The sequence below is a fragment of the Rhinoraja longicauda genome, chromosome 21 (genome assembly GCF_053455715.1).
Source record: "Rhinoraja longicauda isolate Sanriku21f chromosome 21, sRhiLon1.1, whole genome shotgun sequence".
Taxonomy (NCBI): Eukaryota; Metazoa; Chordata; class Chondrichthyes; order Rajiformes; family Arhynchobatidae; genus Rhinoraja; species Rhinoraja longicauda.
The window spans coordinates 35311819-35335298 of record NC_135973.1 but is presented as its reverse complement, the minus strand read 5'-3'; the positions used below and the strand labels follow the sequence as shown (position 1 = coordinate 35335298).

The 23480-nt window shown below is 45.9% G+C and overlaps 1 protein-coding gene across 1 annotated transcript; it reads right to left on the bottom strand.

Annotated features, from left to right (window-relative positions):
- Nucleotides 1–13127: 13127 nt before the first annotated feature.
- On the bottom strand, nt 13128–23280 carry LOC144603798 (uncharacterized). The gene is made up of 2 exons (XM_078417508.1): nt 22729–23280; nt 13128–13844 (listed from the first exon to the last, which is right to left on the bottom strand). The coding sequence occupies exon 1, from the start codon at nt 23216–23218 to the stop codon at nt 22733–22735; it is 486 nt and encodes a 161-aa protein (XP_078273634.1). The 5' UTR covers nt 23219–23280; the 3' UTR covers nt 13128–13844; nt 22729–22732.
- Between the last annotated feature and the right edge of the window lie 200 nt (nt 23281–23480).

Below are 23480 nucleotides of genomic sequence, written 5' to 3'. Positions count from 1 at the left end.
ACATCCCGGTGCGGCTCGGCCGCTGGACTTTACATCCCGGTGCGGCTTGGCCGCTGGACTTAACAGTGCCCGGTGCAGCTCGGCTGCGGGGCTTAACATCGCCCGGTGCAGCTCGGCCGCGGGGCTTAACATTGCCCGGTGCAGCTCGGCTGCGGGGCTTTTCATCGCTGGTGCGGCTCGGCTGCGGACTTGACATCGCCCGGTGCGGCTCGACCACGGGACTTAGCTGCGCAAGGCTTGGTCGCGGGCCTTTCATCGCCCGGTTCGGCCGCGAGACGTTTCAGTGCCCGGTGCGGGGACTGTGCGGGTCGGTCGGGGACGAGCTGTCTGTCCGTGGGCGTGGGGAAGAGAGTGGAAGTTTTGTTGCCTCCATCACAGTGAGGGGGTGTTTGGAGTCACTGTGATGGACGTTTGTGTTGGGGTCATGTGTCTTGTGTTCTTTTTTTCTATGACTGCTATGTAGTTTCGTTCGGTACTTCGGTACCGAACGACAAATAAAGCTCTGTTATATCTGTTATATCTGTTATATTGAATGGCGGTGCAGGCTCGAAGAGCCGAATGGCCTACTCCTGCACCTACTTTCTATGTTTCTATGTTTCTATGTCCAGCATATATATATATATATAACTTTTTTGTTTATTGTAAAGAACAAAAAAGTTCAGTTCCTCTCATTTTTTTGTATGTATATATATTGGTTTTCGTTTGACTTTTTTGTTGTTTATAATAATCATCAAAGTTCTTTCTCTCTAATATCTCTCTATATATATAGATATTAGAGGACTTTTTAAAATTTATTATGTTTTAAAAATACTATTATCTTTGTTTATTATGGGTTTTTAAAAATACTATTATAATGCATAAAAAAGCTTAGTGTTCAGTATTTCCATGTGCACATAAGCAAAATCAAACATAATGCTGCAAGTCTGTATAGTTGCAGTGTTTAATAGCCTGATAGATGTTTGTAGGGAGGAAGTTGCTCCTGAACCTGGACATTACAGTTTTCAGGCTGCTTTACCTTCTTCCCGATATCAAGAGTTAAGTAGGAGCTTGACAAGGGCGATGTGGCGCTCTGATGATGCAGGCTGCCTTTTTGAGGCTGTGACTCTTATAGATCCCTTCGATGGTGGGGAGATCAGTAACCATGATGGCCCTTACACGGTCTGCACAAGTTCACAAATAGCTGCCTTCCACATTGAAACCTTCAACTTGCTTTGATTGTCAACAATGTTTCCTGTTGAGGACACTTTCCCCATAACTTTCCTGGTTTTTGACAGATCATTGACTTGATATAAATATTTTTTCTCACTCAAACTATTTGACTTGCTCTGTACTTCCAGTAAGTAGGCACTGAATGTATAGTAACCAATATACATTAATGACTTAGATCCGGCCCACCACGAGATTTTATCCGGCCCGCAGCAAGCTCTTAGGGGGCGGGGACTGGAGGCAGAAGCTGCCGGTGAAGGTTCGCCGGAGAGCGGATCACCACCGACCCAGAGCCGGGACAAGGCGAGAGATCGCAGCGCCCCCTCGCAAACAACAAGCCCAAAGAAACTTCCCTCCTCGCCGCCGCTGCCACCGCTCACCCCGGGGAGAGAGAGAGAGGGGGGAGAGTCGGGGTAGAGGGAGCAGCGGGTGAGAGCGGGAACGAGGGGAGGGGGAAGGTGTCAGAGGGTCCGGTGAAGGAGCGCCGCCACTTGCAGGGGCTGCTCTCTCCCTCTCTCTCCCTCTCTCCCCTCTCCCTCTCTCTCCCTCCCTCTCTCCCCTCTCCCTCTCTCTCCCTCCCTCTCTCCCCTCTCCCTCTCACCCCTCTCCCTCTCTCTCCCTCCCTCTCTCCCCTCTCCCTCTCTCTCCCTCCCTCTCTCCCCTCTCCCTCTCTCTCCCTCCCTCTCTCCCCTCCCCCTCTCTCTCCCTCCATCTCTCCCTCCCTCTCTCCCCTCTCCCTCTCTCTCCCTCCCTCTCTCCCCTCTCCCTCTCTCTCCCTCCCTCTCTCCCCTCTCCCTCTCTCTCCCTCCCTCTCTCCCCTCTCCCTCTCTCCCCTCCCCCTCTCTCTCCCTCCCTCTCTCGCCTCCCCCTCTTTCTCCCTCCATCTCTCCCTCCCTCTCTCCCCTCTCCCTCTCTCCCCTCTCTCCCTCCCTCTCTCCCTCTCTTCCCTCTCTCTCCCTCCCTCTCTCCCCTCCCCCTCTCTCTCCCTCCCTCTCTCCCTCTCTCCCCCTCCCCCTCTCTCTCCCTCCCTCTCTCCCTCTCTCCCCTCTCCCTCTCTCTCCCTCCATCTCTCCTCTCTCCATCCCCTCTCCCTCTCTCCAAGAGCCAACGAGATCTGCGCCGCTCCTCCACTCTCTTCCCCGGCCCCGTCTCCCTCTAACGCAGCGAAATATCAACAACCACGAGTGAAACTTCCCTCCTCGCTGGCGCCGCCGCCGCTCACCCGGGGATGCGGGGCTTCTGAACAACAACTACACTTGTGTTTGTTGGTATTTCGCTGCGTTAGAGGGAGACGGGGCCGGGGAAGAGAGTGGTGGAGAGGCGCAGATCTCACTGGCTCTTGGAGAGAGGGAGAGGGGAGAGAAAGGGAGAGGGGAGGGAGGGAGGGAGGGAGCAGCCCCCGCAAGTGGCGGTGCTCCTTCACCGGACCCTCTGACACCTTCCCCCTCCCCGCTGCTCCCTCCACCCCAACTTTCCCCCCCCTCTCTAACCCTCCAACTCTCTCCCCCCCACTCTCCCCCCCCCTCTTCCCCCCTCTCTCTCACCCCCCAACTCTCTCCCCCCCACCCACACTCCCCCCCCCCCACCTCTTCCCCCCTCTCTCTCTCTCCCCCAGTGATGGTCATTGTATTTTTGCTGTTTTATAAATAGTTGTATACCTACGGTGTATATATATATATATTCCAATATTTCAACCTCTTTTATAAAATTGAATATTATTTATTTGTTGCCATATAAACCTCATGTAAACTAACCTAATCTAACCTAGTTTAACCTTTCCTAATCTAATCAAATGTAACCTAGTCTAAACTTTTGTGAGTTCATTAAATTTATAAAACTCACACTTCTTTATTTTTTCCTATGGTCGGCAAAATGTGCCAAATATATAATGTGGCTCTCATGCTGAAAAGTTTGGAGGCCCCTGACTTAGATGAAGGGATTAAAAGTGACATTAACAAATTTGCAGATGACACAAAGCTGGGTGGCAGTGTGAACTGTGAGGAGGATGCTATGAGGATGCAGGGTGACTTGGACAGGTTGTGTGAGTGGGCAGATGTATGGCAGATGCAGTTTAATGTGGATAAATGTGAGGTTATCCACTTTGGTGGAAAGAACAGGAAGGCAGATTTTTATCTGTATGGTGTCAAGTTAGGAAATGGGGAAGTACAAAAAGAGATCTGGGTGTCCTTGTTCATCAGTCACTAAAATTAGCATGCAGGTGCAGCAGGTAGTGAAGAAAGCTAATGGCATGTTGGCCTTTATGACAAGAGGAGTTGAGTATAGGAGTAAAGAGGTCCTTCTGCAGTTGTACAGGGCCCGAGTGAGACCGCACCTAGAGTACTGTGTGCAGTTTTGGTCTCCAAATTTGAAGAAGGATATTCTTCCTATTGAGGGCGTGCAGCGTAGGTTTACTAGGTTAATTCCCGGAATGGCGGGACTGTCGTATGTTGAAAGATTGGAGTGACTGGGCTTGCATACGCTGGAATTTAGAAGGATGAGAGGGGATCTTATTGAAACATTTAAGATTATTAAGGGGATTGGATACATTAGAGGCAGGAAACATGTTCCCAATGTTGGGGGAGTTCAGAACCAGGGGGCACAATTTAAGAATAAGGGTTAGGCCATTTAGAACGGAGGTGAGGAAAAACTTTTTCAGTCAGAGTTGTAAATCTGTGGAATTCACTGTCTCAGAAGGCAGTGGAGGCCAATTCTCTATATGCATTCAAGAGCGAACTAGATAGAGCTCTTAAAGATAGCGGAGAAGGCAGGGACAGGGTACTGATTGTGAATGATCAGCCATAGCGGTGCTGGCTTGAAGGGGCGAATGGCCTCCTCCTGCACCTATTGTCTATTCACCCGTCATTGCTGTGGGGCACCACTGGGTGGGAGTGTTGACCACAAAATAATTATTCATTAAATATTTAAAGGAGTGCACCATTAAATAGGGGAGAGAGAGATGTCTATTGTCTATTGCCTATTGTATTTACAATACAATACAATACAATACAATACAATATATCTTTATTGTCATTGTACAGGAGTACAACGAGATTGGGAATGCCCCTCCCATACGATGCAATAATTTAATTAGCTAGTCAGTATTAATTTAAACGACCCAATGAAACAAATTGTAACAGTTTTAAAACAGAATAAAGTGCAAGTAGGTCTGTGCCGGTTCGCTGTGCGATGTGACCATCCGGCTCAGCAGGACCGGTTCATAGCAGCTATGGCCCTGGGTATGAAGCTGTTCCTGAGACTGGAGGTGCGGGCGTAGAAGGCCTTGTATCGTCTGCCCGATGGTAGAAGTTCGAACAGACTGTTGCAGGGGTGTGAAGAGTCTTTGTGGATGCTGGTGGCTTTTCTGAGGCATCGTGTTGTAGATGCCCTCCAAGGCAGGTAGCTGTGTTCCGATGGTCCTCTAAGCTCTATGGACACCTCGCTGAAGAGCTTTCCTCTCTGCTTCCGTGCAGCTGAGATACCACACAGGGATGCCATGTGTTAGGATGCTCTCTATGGTGCAGCGGTAGAAGGTCGTCAGCAGCTGTTGGGGTAGACCAGACTTCTTCAGTGTTCTTAGGTAGAACAGTCGTTGCTGTGCCTTCTTGACCAGCGCAGCCTTATTGGACCGTGTTAGGTCCTCCGAAATGTGAGTGCCCAGAAACTTGAAGCTGGACACTCTCTCCACACTGTCCCCATTGATAATGATCGGGGCGTATTCCCCGTTGTGTGACCTACGGATGTTGATGATCAGCTCCTTGGTCTTGGTGGTATTTAGGGACAGGTTGTTATCTGAGCACCAGTCCGCCAGGTTCTGCACCTCCGCTCTGTATTTTGTTTCATCACCGTTGGTGATCAGCCTGATCACCGTTGTGTCATCTGCAAACTTGACAATGGTGTTCAAGGTGTGGTGAAGGTGTGGAATTCTCTGCCTCAGAAGGCAGTGGAGGCCAGTTCGTTGGATGCTTTCAAGAGAGAGCTGGATAGAGCTCTTAAGGATAGCGGAGTGAGGGGGTATGGGGAGAAGGCAGGAACGGGGTACTGATTGAGAGTGATCAGCCATGATCGCATTGAATGGCGGTGCTGGCTCGAAGAGCTGAATGGCCTACTCCTGCACCTATTGTCTATTGTCTATTGTCTATTGTTGGTGTCGAATGCAGGAACACAGTTGTGTGTGAAGAGGGAGTAAAGCATGGGGCTCAGAACACAGCCCTGTGGTGTGCCGGTACTCAGGGTGATAGTGGAGGACAGGTGCGGGCCCATTCTCACTGCCTGCGGTCGCTCCAGCAGGAAGTCCAGGATCCAGTCACATAACGACGAGCTGAGGCCTAGCTGGTGGAGTTTGGTGATGAGCTTGGTGGGGATGACTGTGTTGAAGGCAGAGCTATAGTCAATGAATAGCATCCTCACGTACGTGCCCTGTCTCTCCAGGTGAGTCAGGACAGTGTGAAGAGCCAGAGAGATGGTGTCCTCTATGGATCTGTTTGCCCTGTATGCAAATTGATGTGGGTCCAGAGAGTCAGGGATGCTGGATTTGATGTGTGAGAGGACCAGCCTTTCAAAGCACTTCATGACTTTCAGAGTTAGGGCAGCCGGATGGTAGTCGTTCAGGGTTGGTGATCTTTGCTTTTTTCGGCACCGGCACTAAGGTAGCCGACTTCAGGCACTTGGGGACCTTAGCCAGAGATAACGACAGGTTAAAGATCCTGGTGAATACCTCAGCCAACAGTTCAGCACAGTCCTTCAGTACCCTTCCTTGAACTCTATCCGGGCCTGGAAGTTGCAATTGTGAAAAAGTGCCATTAATTAACTCTCCAAATTAGTTTATATCTGCTTCTATTCACAGGTAAATACGGACTTTGAAACTTACTTTCCAATGCTGGTGATATCAAAATAATTAATGCTGAGACCTTGATGCTGAAAGAAGTAATTATATTAGGTGGAGAGTTCACTAATGATTACACTGCCAAAATACTTATTTCAAGTCATCCACATAATGTAGTGCATGTACAGCATATCTGAAACTACATAATTCAGAAAATTTATCAGGTCATCTTATTGAGCAGGTCAGACCCGGGCGATCTGCTCATTAAAGACATGCTGAAAGGATGATCTATCCTGCTCGCATGTTTACTGTCAATAGAATCGAACGTGTTGGCCTGAAAATATATACTTCCATGACTGCATTGCAGTACGTTCCCTTATCCCTCCCTCATCATGTATCTACACACTGTAAATGGCTCGATTGTAATCATGTATTGTCTTTCTGCTGACTGGACTGACACGCAACAAAAGCTTTTCACTGTACCTCGGTGCACGTGACAATAAACAAAACTGTACAGAGAGAGTTTACGCCAGATACCTTGCATTGCAGATGCGTAATCTAAACTAAATGACTGAGTTTACCAATCAGCAGGAAACAGTAAATGTTGCTTGAATAGTTTATACTGCACTTTTGCAGGTAAGCATATGAATCACAAAGTGTGTTCATTAATTGGATCTTCGAAAGGGATTCAATTATTATTTTTGTATTAGAAAAAACAAATAGACGGGCTGTGTAGTTTCATTGTAATGAGCTACTTGGAAATGTTTTGGTTGTCCCTACAGACCATGTTAGGCTAGAGCTGGGAATACAATGAAAGGGTGAAAGCACCTGGGAGAGTGTAATCTGAGTCATTTAGTTACTGAGGGTTGGTGATAAGCCTTAGCAACACTGCTCACATGATCCACACTTACTTCATTCTCATATCAGGTAAACATTATATTTGTACTCAGCGACATACCTTGTAAGCTCCTGGTAATGCCATATTGGATGATATAATGTTTCAATGCTATGCATCACAAAACACTCTATTAGGAAACCATCATGTTACACCTGATAATATTTCATGGAAATATGCCCTTCCTCACACACAATGAACTCCAGCAAATGTTATGCAAATACATCAGAACTTATGCACGAAGCCAGTTCCTGCACATATCAATGAAATGACTGAGCATTTAATTTATCTTTGGTGATGTTTGTTGAGGCATCTGTATTGGAAGCTTCTGCCCTTAGTAACGCCATGGGTTGTTTTACAGGAAAATGGCTTCATTTTCAGCTTAAAACATGCCTCTCTAACAATGTAGCAGACTAACAATGTAGTACAGTGGCTGTTAGCATCCCTGTTTGCATATATGTTTTGCATAAAACATAAGATAAACACTGCCTGCAGTCTGTTTGTCTTTTGTGTTTTTTGTTGTTTTTTGTCTTAATTGTTTAGATGTGATGTAGTGTTTTGTGGTTGTGTGCTATGTGGGGGGTGGGGGGAGGAAACTGTAAAATTGTCTCTTCCGAATGGAGACCCGACCTTTGTTTTCTGGGTCGTGTCTCCGTTCCCGCTGCGGCCTACCATCGGCCAAAAGCCTGGAGCTGGTGGCCTCCACCTGGGACCACCTAGGCTCTGGTTCGCTGAACCCGCGGACCGGACTTACCATCTGCGGAGATGGCTGTCTTCGGGAGTGGCTGCGACTCGCCTGCGGAGGCTTCTTCGGCCGCGGGCCGTGGGCCGTGTGGATATCGGAAGCTCGCAGGTCCTGGGTGGGGGCCGATATCGGGAGCTCCGGCATCGGCAGCGTCTTCGTCCGCCCCGAATCGCGGGGCTTGGATCGGCCCACTGCGGGCCTTTCACCGTCCGGCGGGGGCTTCAATGTCGGGAGTCCCGACCGCCGCGACGTGGCAACTTCAACAGTCTGACCACGGGAGAAGATGGCAGGGGAAGAGAAAAAACATTCTGGCCTTCCATCACAGTGAGCAGGTGACTGGAGGAGACTCACTGTGATGGATGTTTCTTTTTGTTTGGTGTTGGTTTATGATTGTGTGTGTTATTGCTTATTTTTATTGCTCTTATTGTTGGACTGTGGGTAATATTTCATTTCACTGCACATTTATGTGTATGTGAGAAATAAAATTGACTATTGACTATTGACATTATCGAAATATGGTGCAGTGTGTATTCATATTGTTGTGGTGCCCATCTACCAGAGTCCCATTTACCTGTTCAAATATTCCTTCCTTAACCATTTCCTCCTGCAGCCCATTCCACATAGATCCCACCATCTGTGTGAAAAAGGTGCCCCTCAGGTTCCTTTAAATCTTTTCCCTCACACCTTAAACCTATATCCTCTAGATCTTGATTCCCAACCCTGGGGCAAATGCTGTGTGCATACACCCTATCTATGCCCTTCATGGTTTTACACAACTCACTAACATCACCCCTCAATCCTACGCTCCAAGGAATAAAATCCTCACCTGTACAACCTTTCCCTGTAACTTCGTCCCGTGTCCTGGCAGTAACCTTGTACATTTTCTCAGCATTTTTACAGTTTAATAACATCTTTCCTACTGCTTGTTGACCAAAACTGAACACAATACTCCAAAGGTGGCCTCATCAAAGTGTCATACAACAGCAAAATAACATTCCAGCTTCACGTAATTTCCCAGTATATGAACCAAATAGCCCAGTGCCAAATCTATGTTATTGATAATTACCGTATATAATTTCAATCATTGTCATAGAGTGATACAGTGTGGAAACAGGCCTTTCGGAGCATCTTCTCCCAGCTGCACTAGTCCCACCCGCCTGTGTTTGGTCCATATCCCTCCAAACGTGTCCTACCCATATACCTGTCTAACTGTTTCTTAAACATTGGGACAGTTCCAACCTCCTCTGGCAGCTTGTTCCGTACACCTACCACCCTTTGTGTGAGAAAGTTACCCTTCAGATTCCTATTAACTCTTTTCCCATTCACCTTGAACCTATGTCATCTGGTCCTCGATTCCCCTACTCTGGACAAGAGATTCTGTGCATCTACCCAATTTATTCCTCTCATGATTTTGTATACCTATTTTAGTAGGGAAGCTAAATTTATCATTTTTATTACAGGCAAGGGTTTGCCACCAGTGATGTTGTGGTGTCACAGAGTTATACAGCAAGGAAACAGGCCCTTTGGTGCAATTCGTGTAAACTGATCAAGGTATCTACCGGAACTAGTCCCATTTGCCTGTGTTTGGCTCATATCCCTCTGTGCATCGACCCGTGACTTTGACTAGCGGAGTTTCGCAAGGGTCGGTGCTGGTCAGCTACTCTTCACGTTGTATATTAATGATTTGGATGAGGGAAGGATTTGGAAGGCTTTGTGCAAAGTTTGCGGATGATACAAAAATAGTTGGAAGGGCAGGTAGTGTAGAGAAAGCAGGGTCTCTGCAGAAGGACTTGGACAAATTGCGAGAATGGGCAAAGAAGTGGCAGATGGAATATAGTGTAGCAAAGTGTCGAGTCATGCATTTTGGTAGTAGGAATAAAGGCATAGACTATTTTCTAAATGTGATGAGAATCCAAAAATTGGAGATGCAAAGGGACTTGGGAGTGCTGGTGCAGGATTCCCAAAAAATTAATCTGCAAGTTGAATCAGTAGTAATGAAAGCAAACTTTAGGGTGGATGCAGTAAAAATGTTCCCGATGTTGGTGGGAGTCCAGAACCAGGAGTCACAGTTTAGTAATAAGGGGTGGACCATTTAGGACTGAGATGAGGAAAAACTTTTTCACCCAGAGAGTTGTGAATCTGTGGAATTCCCTGCCACGGAAGGCAGTGAAGGCCAATTCACTGGATGTTTTCAAGAGAGTTAGATTTAGCTCTTAGGGCTAAAGGAATCAAGGGATATGGGGAAAAAGCCAGAACAGGGTACGGATTTTGGATGATCTGCCATGATCATTTTGAATGGCGGTGCTGGCTGAAAGGGCCGAATGGCCTACACCTGCACCTATTTTCTATATTTCAAACTCAATGCTAATATTTATTTCAAGAGTGCTTGTATACAAAAACTGGGACGTAATGTTGAAACTATAAGGCGCTGGTAAGGTTGCATTTGGAATATTATGAGCAATTTTGGGCCCCATATCTGAGGAAGGATGTGCTGGCTCTGGAGAGGGTCCAGAGGAGGTTTACAAGGATGGACAATCGGCAATAACGGACACCATTCCCCCTCATGGTACATTATAATGAGGGTTTACCGGATAAAACTTTTTCATTTTTTTCTACAATAGAGAGAATATGATTGGACTGGAGCGAGTGCAGAGGAAATCCACCAGGAAGATGCGTGGGATGGATCATTTCAGTTCAGGAATCCGAGGGCGGCCTGATAGATGTTTGCCAAATTGAGAAATGTAGATGACTAGAGAGTAGAAAACCTTTCTCCATTTCAGAGCTGGAGGATAAGCAACAGAAGACATAAGTTGGTTTTGAGGTTGGAATGTTGAACACATTACCGAGGAGGTGCTGGAAACAAGTACTCTCCCAACATTCTCAACATGAGAACTTGAGCTCTAGAGCACTTGAAGGCCGTTGGGCTAATGAGCTTGTTTTTATGCTGCCAAATCTATCATATCTTAACTTTCAAATAGCACCCCGGTGTTATTAGCAGTTTTGATATCATGCCTGGATGGTCAAAGGTTTCAAAGATCTTTTATTGTCATGTGCACCAATTAAGGTACAGTGAAACTCGAATTACCATACAGCCATACTAAAAAATGCAACCAGACACACAACTACATAAAAGTTAGCATAAACATCCACCCACAGCGGACTCCCCACATTCCTCACTGTGATAGAAGGCAATAAAGTTCAAGCTTCTTCCCCCTTTATTCTCCCGCGGTCGGGGCAGTCGAACCATCCATCAGGGCGATTGAAGCTCCTGTGTCAGGGCAGTCGAAGGTCTACGGCTTGGAGCTCCCAAAGTCAGTGTCTAACCAGGGACCGCGAGCTCCACAATGTTAAAGTCCGCAGACTCCTGGTCGATCCCTGGCAAAGGGATGGCGAGCTCCCCGATGGTAAGTCCCGTAGGCTCCCGCGGATGGAGCTCCCGAAGTCGGTCTCTTGCAGAGGCCACCAACTCCTCGATGTTAGGCCGCAGTGCGGACAGAGATACGATACGGAAAAAATCGCATCTCCGTCAAGGTAAGAGATTTTTTTTAAAATCCCCCTCCCCCATAAAACAAGCTAAAGAACTCTAAAACATACATTTAATACATACTATTAAAACAACAAAGAAAGATGGGACAGACAGACTGTTGGCAAGGCGGCCATTGCTCGTGCCAACCGGTGTTAATGTTTAATGCAGTGAAAATACCACTGGGGTTGCAGGTATTTAGGAGAAAATGCAGTTGTGTTACATGGTTAGTAGCTCACATAGAAACAAACTATGATCACACTTGTGTGACTAAGCATTTTTCATTCATGGAGAAAAAACAAACTAAAAAGCCGCTGTCAGCTAGTGAAAAGTTATCAGAGGCAGTTTCAGTTGTAAGTTTCATTTAATGATGGACACGTTCTACCTTTGACACTTATATTTATGAGCCTACAAAAGTTTAACTTATCCGTTTAAAATTTAATTGCAGAGAGCAAGAAGAGTTAACAATAGTGTAAAAAAATGTGCACAAAAGGGTTCAATTCAGCCACTAGAAATCCAATTTCAGGACTGCAAGGATATTCTTTCTCACTGGTAAGCCAATCACAATGAAAGGAAAGCTGTGATTGTGATAAATATTTTACATTTAATTAATTGTAGCAAAGCAGTGTAATCTAAAGATGTGAAATTTTAATGAATTTAGTAGTCTCTTCATTTCATTTACATTGACAATGCAGTAATTATGGAAGCATTAATTTCCCATTAGAACATTTATGGATACATATAAATTAATAGTTACAATCTGCTCCAAGATGAAAATTCCGACCAGTTTAAATCTTGATAGCCTGGGTTGTGAGGTAGAAATAAAGGTAAGGTATTTCTATTCAACAGCAATACTCCATTAAAGTCCCAGTAGATTTGAGATTTACATGTGAATAGTTTATTGCAGAGATCCCAAAGAGGCAATTGGTGCTTCAGTATTCTTGCCTAATCAAAATAAATCACTTGAACAGATGTAGATTTCATGAATTCAAAAATTAATCTTGATTCAAAGCACACCAAAAATCCTATGATAAGTAAACACTCTGCTCCTGTTCAGCTACATTTATGTATGCAGTTTGTAAATATCATTCAAAACATAAGGTTATTTGAAAAATAAATTAATCATATTCCTGAACAATTTGAATTATTTTTAGTGGTTTTATCTAAATCACAAGTCTGCGTTTCAATCTTTATTTCTTGGTACATCATGCAAAAACTAAAAATGTGATTTTAGCTTCTTGATATGCTGCTTGTGGAAAATCTTTCATATGAATGGTTGCTCAAATTGATAACACCCTCCACTGTTAGAATGTGATGGTGAGTGGGGTGGGTGGAGGGTGTGGGGCGGTGGGGGTGAGGGGTGGTGTGGGGGAGGAGTGGGATGGTGGTGGGGGTGAGAGGGCTGTTGTGGGAGGGGTGGGTGGGGGTAGTGTGGGAGGGGGGGTGTCAGAGTGATGTGGGAGGGGTGGGGTGGTGTGCGGGGTGTGGGAGGGGTGGGGTGGGGGGAGCGAGAGGAGTGATCTGGGAAGGGTGGGGGAGTGAGAGGGGTGGTGTGGGAGGGGAGGGGTGGGGGGGGGTGAGAGGGGTGGTGTGGGAGGGAGGGGTGGGGGGTGAGAGGGGTGGTGTGGGAGGGGAGGGGGGGGTGAGAGGGGTGGTGTGGGAGGGAGGGGTGGGGGGTGAGAGGGGTGGTGTGGGTGGGGTGGGGGGGTGAGAGGGGTGGTGTGGGAGGGGAGGGGTGGGGTGGGGGGGGTGAGAGGGGTGGTGTGGGAGGGGAGGGATTGGGTGGGGGGGTGAGAGGGGTGGTGTGGGGCAGTGAGAGGGGTGGTTGGGGAGGGGTGGGGGGTTGAGTGGGGTGGGGTCCAAGAGGGGTGGGGGGAGTGTGTGGTGGGGGGGGGGGGGGGGAGTGTGTGGTGGGGGGGGTGAAGGGTGGTGTGGGGAAGGGTGTGGGAGTGGTGAAGTGGGTGGTGTGAGATGGGTGGGTGTAGTGTGTGAGGGGTGGGGTGTGGGGGTGTGAGATGGGTGTGGGTAGTATGTGAGGGGTGGGGTGTGGGGGTGTGAGATGCGTGTGGGTAGTATGTGAGGGGTGGGGTGTGGGGGTGTGAGATGGGTGTGGGTAGTATGTGAGGGGTGGGGTGTGGGGGTGTGAGATGGGTGTGGGGGTGTGAGATGGGTGTGGGGTTCTCCTTGAACTGATGGCTGATGGCATTTGACTCTGAAAGGGAGTGTTCTTGCACATGTTTTGGTGAGAAGCTCCCTTCTGTTCCCTGCATCAAATTTAATTGGAGGGCATATTAGAAATTCTGATAATTTGTAATAACATATCTACAAGAACGTTTATTATATTTTAATTATAAAATTATTTTTAAATTCTAATTCACCAAAGTGAACCAATAAATAAATGTACATTCATTATTAAAGCAGCAATTAAAACAGTCAATTCAGACCAGTGAAATGATCCATGATTATCAATGTTCATTGTTCAATAGGTTTCATTTTCCAGTAAACAGATAGTAACAATGGCAGGAAATATTGTGTACATTGGCAGAACAGTGAAATTCGTCTTCTTAAAGTATTATAACAACTGTAGATAAATGTTATTTGATTGTCGCCACTCAGACTTGTGCAGTATTCCTTTTGATGCTAGTAATGGATTCTGTAAAAATATAAATCGGAACCTGTTATCCTGGTTTTACAGATTCTCGTAACAAAGAAATACATATATTTTCATCAAGAGTAACAACATACCATCAGCATTATCATCACCATTAGTGGTTTCAAAGCATCATGACTGACTGAGCTAGCGGGTATTGAAGGGATGACACCAAATGTGCAGTACGCGGTAGGTGAAACAGCAAAGGGGGGAAATAAACTATTTGTTCTTCTCATAAGCAATCTGATTTCAGACAGCTTAACCCTTAACCTGTCTAAATGTTTTTTAAATGCTGCGATAGTCCCTGCCTCAACTACCTCCTCCGGCAGCTTGTTCCATACACCCACCACCCTTTGTGTGAAAAAGTTACCCATCGAGTTCTTATTAAGTCTTTGCCTCCCTCACCTTAAACCCATGTCCTCTTGTTCTCGATTCCACTACTCTGGGCAAGAGACTCTGTGCGTCTATCCGATGTATTCCTCGCATGATTTTGACACCTCTACAAAATCACCCCTCATCCTCCTGCGCTTCAAGGAATAGAGTCCTAGCCTGCTCAGCCTCTCCATGTAGATCAGGCCCTCCGGTCCTGGCAACATCCTTGTAAATCTTCTCTGCACCTTTTCCAGCTTGGCAACATCTTTCCTATAACATGGTGCCCTGAACCAAACACAATACTCTAAATGTGACCTCACCAACGTCTTATATGACTGCAGCATTCTCCAAACTTCTATACTCAGCACTCTGAATGATGAAGGTCAATGTGCCAAAAGCCTTTTTGACCGCCCTATCTACCTGTGGTGCCACTTTCAGTGGTGTTAAGTTCATAATCTATTTTTGGTCCCATCATGAGGTGCCCACTATCACAGAACAATCTCCAGTCAATCTGATTCACTGCAGGTGATCAATAAATGGCTGAGCACACAGAATACTTAAAAACCAAACCCTGGGTCACTGTGCATGGTGTCAGCCATATGAAATCTCCAAATGCATTGCAGTAATCCACCAAATTATCTCCCAAGGTTGTGAGCTGCAGATACATAAAGTCACCATCTCAAAGTTTTCCTCCAAGTCAAACCCCTGCCTAATTTGTAAAGATACTACCGCTGATTCATCAATGCTGAATTCCCCAACAACCTAGTGGAAATGTCGTCACTACATGAACTTCAGCACTTGGAGGGACTTCTGTCTTTTGCATTGAAAATAGGATGTTGATGGAACACCCCCTCTTCAGTGGGACCTAAAGGATGGGCATTAATAGGTTGCCAGACACATTCACATCCCATGAATGAATATAAATATAATCCTTCTAGAACCTATAAAACTCTAATGGCCATTTCTGCACCCATATCTAGGTCTGGCTGTATCCTTTGACAGCCTTCTTCAATGTCTGCAACTCCGCCAATTTCTGTGTTTCACGCAAGCTTACTAACCAACCCATTTACATTTTCCACAAAGTAATTCATATATATCACAAACAACCGAAATTCCCAGCACTGATCTCTGCAGAATACCACTGGTCATAGGCTCCAACCAGACTCCATCACTACCCTCTGTCATCTATGGATAATTCAGTTCTGAATCCAAATCATCAAGTCACCATGCATCCCAGGCATCTTGATCTTCTGGATTAATGTACCATGAGGAATCTTGTCACATGCCTTACTGAAGTCCATGGTGACAATATCCAATGCCCTACTCTCATCAATCATCTTCTCAAAAATGACCTGACCCAGACAAAGCCACACTGACAATCCCTAATTGGCCCTTCTTCCAAAATGTATTAAATCTGATCCCTGGGAATTCTCTGCAATAGTTTCCCTGCCACTGATGTGGGGCTCACTCCTATAATTTTTGTGTTATTCATATTTTCCTTCTTAAACAAAAATCAACATTGCCTACCCTCCAGTCATCTGGGACATCACCTGAAGCTGGAAAGCACACTCATATTTCCTACAAGGTTCCAGCAATCTCCTCTCTTGCCTCTCTCAAAACCTCAGATAGATCCCATCTGGCCTGGGGTCTTAACCACCTTACCTCATGGATTAATTCACCTTGAATCATGAATCATTTTAATTTGTCGTTTAAAATTAAATTTTGAGTTTACTTGAGTACTCTCGATCGGTCTCAGAGACCTGGTAAAATCCACAGGATTCTATGGATGCTGATCCATCTGTGCTGATCTCAGTAGGTTGTCCAGTGTGATACAGCAATTTTGGTATCCTAGGGTCCAAGGATAAAAATCCAGCCATGATTTTGACTATGACCACAAGCACCGACGTCAGTCCTGGACATGACCAGCTCAGTTGTGATGCCCTTGGAAACTATTGTGTTCCTAGACCTCCGAAATATAAGAATAACAACTGCCTGGTGCAAACATTTGTCAGAATACTTACTCTCAAAACCCAAGTTTATTTCTGATGTGAGGCTCACTGGACTATAATTACTGTATTAACAATAATTGTTTTATTCATATTTCCCTTGAACCAACAAACATAAAATTCTGTGATATTGATTAACAGTGTGCAGTCTGTCAATCCATTCCCTCCACAGATGCTGCTTGGCCTGATAGTTCCTCCAGCACATCCTTCAAAGTTTTATTGATTTCAGTTTGAAACACATCCTCACAGAATATAAAATAAAGTGTAATATGAATTATTTCCCACACCAGCATGTTCGGACAGTCTTTTTTTCCCACTTTATTATATTTATTTCTACTATATTATCTCCTTTCCATACGTTTAGAAATTCTTGAATCAAATTAGTTCAGTTATTAACATTGCCATCTAGATGACAGCTTTCTGGACATTGGCTCCATTGAGGATCTTTGCAGTCATTATCTAGATATATGCTCCAATCCAATACCAAAAGAGACACTGTGTTGTCAAGGATTGTAGTTTCGTAAAATGTCAAACATTGCATAACACCTTCAATGAAAGAACAGTGAGTTTAATACCGGATGCAAAAAAAAAGCGATTTATTAAGTTTATGCTCGTTGATCCCTGGTATAGTTGCTCTTGGTAGAGGCCCTACAGTAGCAGCATAGAGTGGCGGTGAAGGGAACTAGCACGTCGTTCTGGACCGGACCGGACCGACCCCACATCATTGATCCAGTGTCGCCAGGACACCAAGCCTTAAAGTGAAAAAAATAAGAAATCATATATCTCCTTTTGGCTCAAGTCAGACTTTTCAGAGACTTGAGACCTTAAAGTTGCACAAGAGTACTGGATCATGGCAACTCTTTATTGCTGTCCCAGAAGAAGATCTGCAATACTTACAAATGTTACACTCTTTTATATGACATGTGATGTCATGAGAGGTTGGGAGCTTTTCTCTTGAAGGTTGGGAGGTGTGGGTGCCGGAAATGAAGACAGAAAAGTTCTTGCTTTCAAACTTAAATTCCATATATTTAGTCTTTTCCAAAAACAGGTAAACTTAATTGTTTGCAGACAGGTACACAAAACCAAAACAGGTAGTTAAATCAAAACTGTAGCTTGCTGCCTTCTTACAAAATATAACTCCCTCTCTCCCTCTCTCGCTCCGGTCGTTGTCTCTCTCTTTAAATACATTGCTTCCCTTCCCTTTTAGCTCTCTCACTGAGGCAATCAGCTCATCTGGTTCAGCTGGGCAGCAATCAGTGTCAGCAGCAATTAGTGTCAGCAGCAATCAGTGTCAGCAGCAATCAGTGTCAGCAGCAATCAGTGTCTGCAGGGCAGGCAGACTATGGGTTTTGTAATCTTTTGCTGGCAGCCATGATGGTTTGTAGTCCTTGTTGCATCCACCGGGAGGAAATGTATTTCCCCTCTATGACTCTACCTCTCATGATATCACAGACAATAACAAACTAAACGAATCCAGTCACCAAGGTAATGTACAATGACTACCTGTGAGGGTTTGGTGTATTGTGCGGAGTGAGGCAAGTTGTATGGCCTCAAGATGCTGAGACATTGGGTTCAGGTCTGCATCAGGCCACCCAGTAACTCTGGCCTATTGATGGCCATTGGCAGCAGCTGCTCCATGTGTTGGCAGAAAGCCCACATCACATCACCTGTGGCTGCGGGTAACATGCGCCCCACCATTGAGTTTATTACCACAGAGAAACCTCTGAGTTGGGCGAGCAATGCAGCCAAAATAAAGAAAAGGGGAGTCAGCAGCTTCTGTCTCATCTAACGGGAGGTGATGAGCAAGAATGTACAATCAGGAACGAGAAGTTCACAATACACTGCCACTCTGCTTAAATCTACGCTGACACCCTGCTTAATTCTCCTCCACTGAGCATTTATTACCCTTCTGAGACTCCTTTGAGAAACATAGAAAATAGGTGCAGGAGTAGGCCATTCGGCCCTTCGAGCCTGCACCGCCATTCAATATGATCATCCAACTCAGTATCCCGTACCTGCCTTCTCTCCATACCCCCTGATCCCTTTAGCCACAAGGGCCACATCTAACTCCCTCTTAAATATAGCCAATGAAGTGGCCTCAACTACCTTCTGTGGCAGAGAATTCCACAGATTCACCACTCTGTGAAAAAAAACTTTCTCATCTCGGTCCTAAAAGACTTCCCCCTTATCCTTAAACTGTGACCCCTTGTTTTGGACTTCCCCAACATCGGGAACAATCTTCCTGCATCTAGCCTGTCCAACCCCTTAAGAATTTTGTAAGTTTCTGTAAGATCCCCCCTCAATGCTCTAAATTCCAGCGAGTACAAGCCGAGTCTACCCAATCTTTCTTCATATGAAAGTCCTGCCACTCCAGGAATCAATCTGGTGAACCTTCCCTGTACTCCCTCTATGGCAAGAATGTCTTTCCTCAGATTAGGAGACCAAAACTGTACACAATACTCCAGGTGTGGTCTCACCAATGCCCTGTACAACTGCAGCAGAACCCCCCTGCTCCTACACTCAAATCCCCTCGCTATGAATGCCAACATACCATTCACTTTCTTCACTGCCTGCTGCACCGGCATGCCGACTTTCAATGACTGGTGTACCACGACACCCAGGTCTCATTGCATCTCCCCTTCTCCTAATCGGCCACCATTCAGATAATAGTCTGCTTTCCTGTTCTTGCCACCAAAGTGGATAACCTCACATTTATCCACATTATACTGCATCTGCCATGCCTTTGCCCACTCACCTAACCTATCCAAGTCATGTTGCAGCCTCCTAGCATCCTCCTCACAGCTAACACTGCCCCCCAGCTTCGTGTCATCCGCAAACTTGGAGATGTTGCATTCAATTCACTCGTCCAACTCATTAATATATATTGTAAATAGCTGGGGTCCCAGCACTGAGCCTTGCGGTACCCCACTAGTCACTGCCTGCCATTCTGAAAAGGACCTGTTTATTCCTACTCTTTGCTTCCTGTCTGCCAGCCAGTTCTCTACCCACATCAATACTGAACCCACAATACCGTGTGCTTTAAGTTTGCATACTAATCTCTTATGTGGGACCTTGTCAAAAGCCTTCTGGAAGTCCAGATATAACACATCCACTGGTTCTCCCTTATCCACTCTACTAGTTACATCCTCGAAAAATTCTATAAGATTCGTCAGACATGATTTACCTTTCATAAATCCATGCTGACTTTGTCCAATGATTTCACCACTTTCCAAATGTGCTGCTATCCCAACTTTTATAACTGACTAGCATTTTCCCCACTACCGATGTTAGACTAACTGGTCTGTAATTCCCCGTTTTCTCTCTTCCTCCCTTTTTGAAAAGTGGGGTTACATTAGCTACCCTCCAATCCTCAGGAACTACTCCAGAATCCAAAGAGTTTTGAAAAATTATCACTAATGCATCCACTATTTCTGGGGCTACCTCCTTAAGCACTCTGGGATGCAGCCTATCTGGCCCTGGGGATTTATCGGCCTTTAATCCATCCATAGAAGGATGAGGGGGGATCTTATTGAAACATATAAGATAATTAGGGGATTGGACACATTAGAGGCAGATAACATGTTCCCAATGTTGGGGGAGTCCAGAACAAGGGGCCACAGTTTGAGAATAAGGGGTAGGCCATTTAGAACGGAGATGAGGAAGAACTTTTTCAGTCAGAGGGTGGTGAAGGTGTGGAATTCTCTGCCTCAGAAGGCAGTGGAGGCCAGTTCGTTGGATGCTTTCAAGAGAGAGCTGGATAGAGCTCTTAAGGATAGCGGAGTGAGGGGGTATGGGGAGAAGGCAGGAACGGGGTACTGATTGAGAGTGATCAGCCATGATCGTATTGAATGGCGGTGCTGGCTCGAAGGGCTGAATGGCCTACTCCTGCACCTATTGTCTATTGTCTATTGTCAATTTACCTAACGCCACATCCCGACTAACCTGGATTTCACTCAGTTCCTCCATCTCATTTGACTCCCGGTCCCCTGCTATTTCCGGCAGGTTATTTATGTCTTCCTTAGTGAAGACAGAACCAAAGTAGTTATTCAATTGGTCTGCCATGTCCTTGTTCCCCATGATCAATTCACCTGTTTCTGACTGCAAGGGACCTACATTTGTTTTAACTAATCTTTTTCTCTTCACATATCTATAAAAGCTTTTGCAGTCAGTTTTTATGTTCCCTGCCAGTTTTCTTTCATAATCTATTTTCCCTTTCCTAATTAAGCCCTTATGTGGGACTCTGAATTTCTGTAAGATCCCCCCTCAGTCCTCCTCTGCTGGACTCTGAATTTCTCCCAGTCCTCTGGTAGGCTGCTTTTTCTTGCTAATTTGTACGCTTCATCTTTTCCCTAATCTCCCTTGTTAGCCACGGATGCACTACCTTCCCTGATTTATTCTTTTGCCAAACTGGGAAAATAGCTTCAAGTCTCTATTTGAATCATTTCTGCTCTCATAATGACACTGTTCCTGAAATTTCTAGTTGCAATTTAGGCAAAATATTGACAACCAGATTAGAACTAAACACAGAAACTGGATTCATGAGCATAAATTCAAGACCTTCCATTTTGAATAACTGTCTCCTTAACTATTCCTCTTCTCTTACAAGTTCATTGTGCCATCCAGTTACATACTCTGAAATGGAGATACAACAGTTCACATATGCTGGAAACTTGAACGAATACTTTGCTCAGCAACTCTGACATTTCCTTTAAATCAGGAAATCTTTCTACATAGACACAACATGCTGGAGTAACTCAGCGGGACAGGCAGCATCTCTGGAGAGAAGGAATGGTCTTGAAGCCCAGTGGTATGAACATTAACTTCTCCAACTTTAGATAGTTCCTCTGTCCCTCTCTTCCCCTCCCCCTTCCCAGTTCTCCCTCTATCTTCCTGTCTCCACCTATAACCTTCCTTAGTCCCGCCCCCCTGACATCAGTCTGAAGAAGGGTCTCGACCCGAAACGTCACCCATTCCTTCTCTCCTGAGATGCTGCCTGACCTGCTGAGTTACTCCAGCATTTTGTGATAATATTGATCGTAACTAACTGAAGGAATCATCGCAATTGAGAGAATTTGATCATTATTGTGCTGATCCTGTATCTGTACACTGTGAATGGCTCAATTGTAATTATGTATTGTCTTCCCACTGACTAGTTAGACACAACAAAAGCTTTTCACTGTACCTTAGTACACGTGACAATAGACTAAACTCAAACTCACTGTGGACTCTCCGTAATTCCACTTTCAATGTTGGTGTAACAATTATATTTGCTCAGAAAGAAACAGCACACAATATTGTATGTGCAGTCATATTAATACCATCTATATAACCATCCACAATTGTTACAAAAACATTGCCACATTTAAACATATTTATTTGATCTGGCAATGCTACACATATTTCATGACTGGTGTTTTCGCACTATTGAGTAGACAATATATGTATGCATAATTTATATTACTATTTGAAGCAAACATTTGAATTAATTTGAGAGTCAAAATGGAATATGGTTGATGGCCTGTACTGTATTAAAATCCTTCACAAGTAAAATAAACTGCAAAATATATCAGGGCCAAAACGTCACCTGTGTTCTCCAGAGATGCTGCCTGACCCGCTGAGTTACTCCAGCACTCTGTATGAGGCTTCTATTGTAAACCAGCATCTGCAGTTCCTTGTATCTATCTACAATGGGAAAATGTATAATTTGTGTTACTGAATGTGTGCTGTCAAAGGGTGTGAATGCATGCAGCAGAAGGTGGTGGCACGTCCTTAGGGCGAATTGCCATTTTCTATCGGATAACATGGATGTCCAAGGGGCAGCTGCACTGGCCAGAGGCAGTCACTCTCAATTATGATGTCACCAACAAGGTTGGTGATACTCACAGAAAGGGGAAAGTCAGTCTGATGAGCAAAACCCTCACCCAGAGCTATGCAGCCAATGTGTGAAACTTTCACAACAAACCATCTCTCGTTGCCACCTTCCCCTCAGCCAACAATGAACCATTCTACATTTCATTGGTCAACTTCTGCTTTAATCTGTCGTTTCCACACCTTACCCTTCCATATCTCTGTGTCTCCCTCTCCCCATGACTCTCAGTCTGAAGAAGGCTCTCGCCTTGAAACGTCACCCATTCCTTCTCTCCAGAGATGCTGCCTGCCCCACTGAGTTACTCCAGCATTTTGTGTCTTATCTTCTTTGTAAACCGGCATCTGCTGTTCCTTCCTACATATCCCTTTCTAAAACCTTTCAACGCTTCTAGAGTCTTTCAGGGCCTTGCCCGCCTGCAGCGTGGGTTCATTGGCAAAGCGAAATTGGACAAAGTCGCCTCGCCACCCAGTCACACAGCGCTGGGTAAACAGTTCCTGGTTCTCACTCATCGATTTCCCAATGGCCCGGTGACACGAACGGTTAATCATTAACCTCGGGGCCAGTGCTCCTTGCAAAGATAACTCCTAAAATAAATATATTTTTAAAATTTAGCGACCGTGGTCCAGTCAACAAGTGTTACCTGACTAGATGGTGATGCTTCTTGCATTGTCCAGGGCGCTGAATTGCACCTCGGTGTTGATAGCAGCGGAGAGGGTGTACAGAGGAGTGGCCGCTGGAGGGACAGTGCGTGAACTCGCCTTGGTCCTTGTGCTCACCGAGCTGACCGTCTCAATGGTCCGGCTGGACAACCTGGTGCCCGACTTGAAACTGAAACTTCTGGAGAAGCTCCTGGAGAAGCTTCTGAAGAAGCCACTCAGCCTGGCGTCCTTCTTGAGACCCACGTCGTCCTGCAGCTGGTCCAGCGGCACCTCGATGTTGCCCGTGTACCAGAAGATCCACCACACCAGGCTGAGGAAGATCACGATGGAGCCGGCGTAGATCAGGAAGTCGTAGAAGAAGACGTTGACGAAGACGCCGATCAGCAGCACGGTCAGTCCCACCGCGTCGAAGGCGACGGCCAGCCAGAAGGCACAGGCACAGCGGCCCAGGCCGGCCTGTAGGAAGACCATGTTGGCAGCAGCGCCCTGCACCTGCACCTGCCCTCCCCGTACAGGTAACCACGGGGAGAGGGAGGGAGGGGGAGGGACAGGTGGCAGCCAAACACAAGCCCATTCACCTGGGCGCAGCACCTGGCCGCACGTCACACGTGGGCGGAGCAGCGGCTGGGAGCAGCTCTGACTGCAGCTCTGACTGCCTGCACTCTGCCACTTGTACACAAACACTCTCACCTCCAATCTCATGCACTCCAGCACAGGGGGGAATGCACACCAT

Bases quoted from the DNA above. Each gene is read 5' to 3' on its own strand.
- LOC144603798 (XM_078417508.1), bottom strand. From the start codon at position 23,218: ATGGTCTTCCTACAGGCCGGCCTGGGCCGCTGTGCCTGTGCCTTCTGG.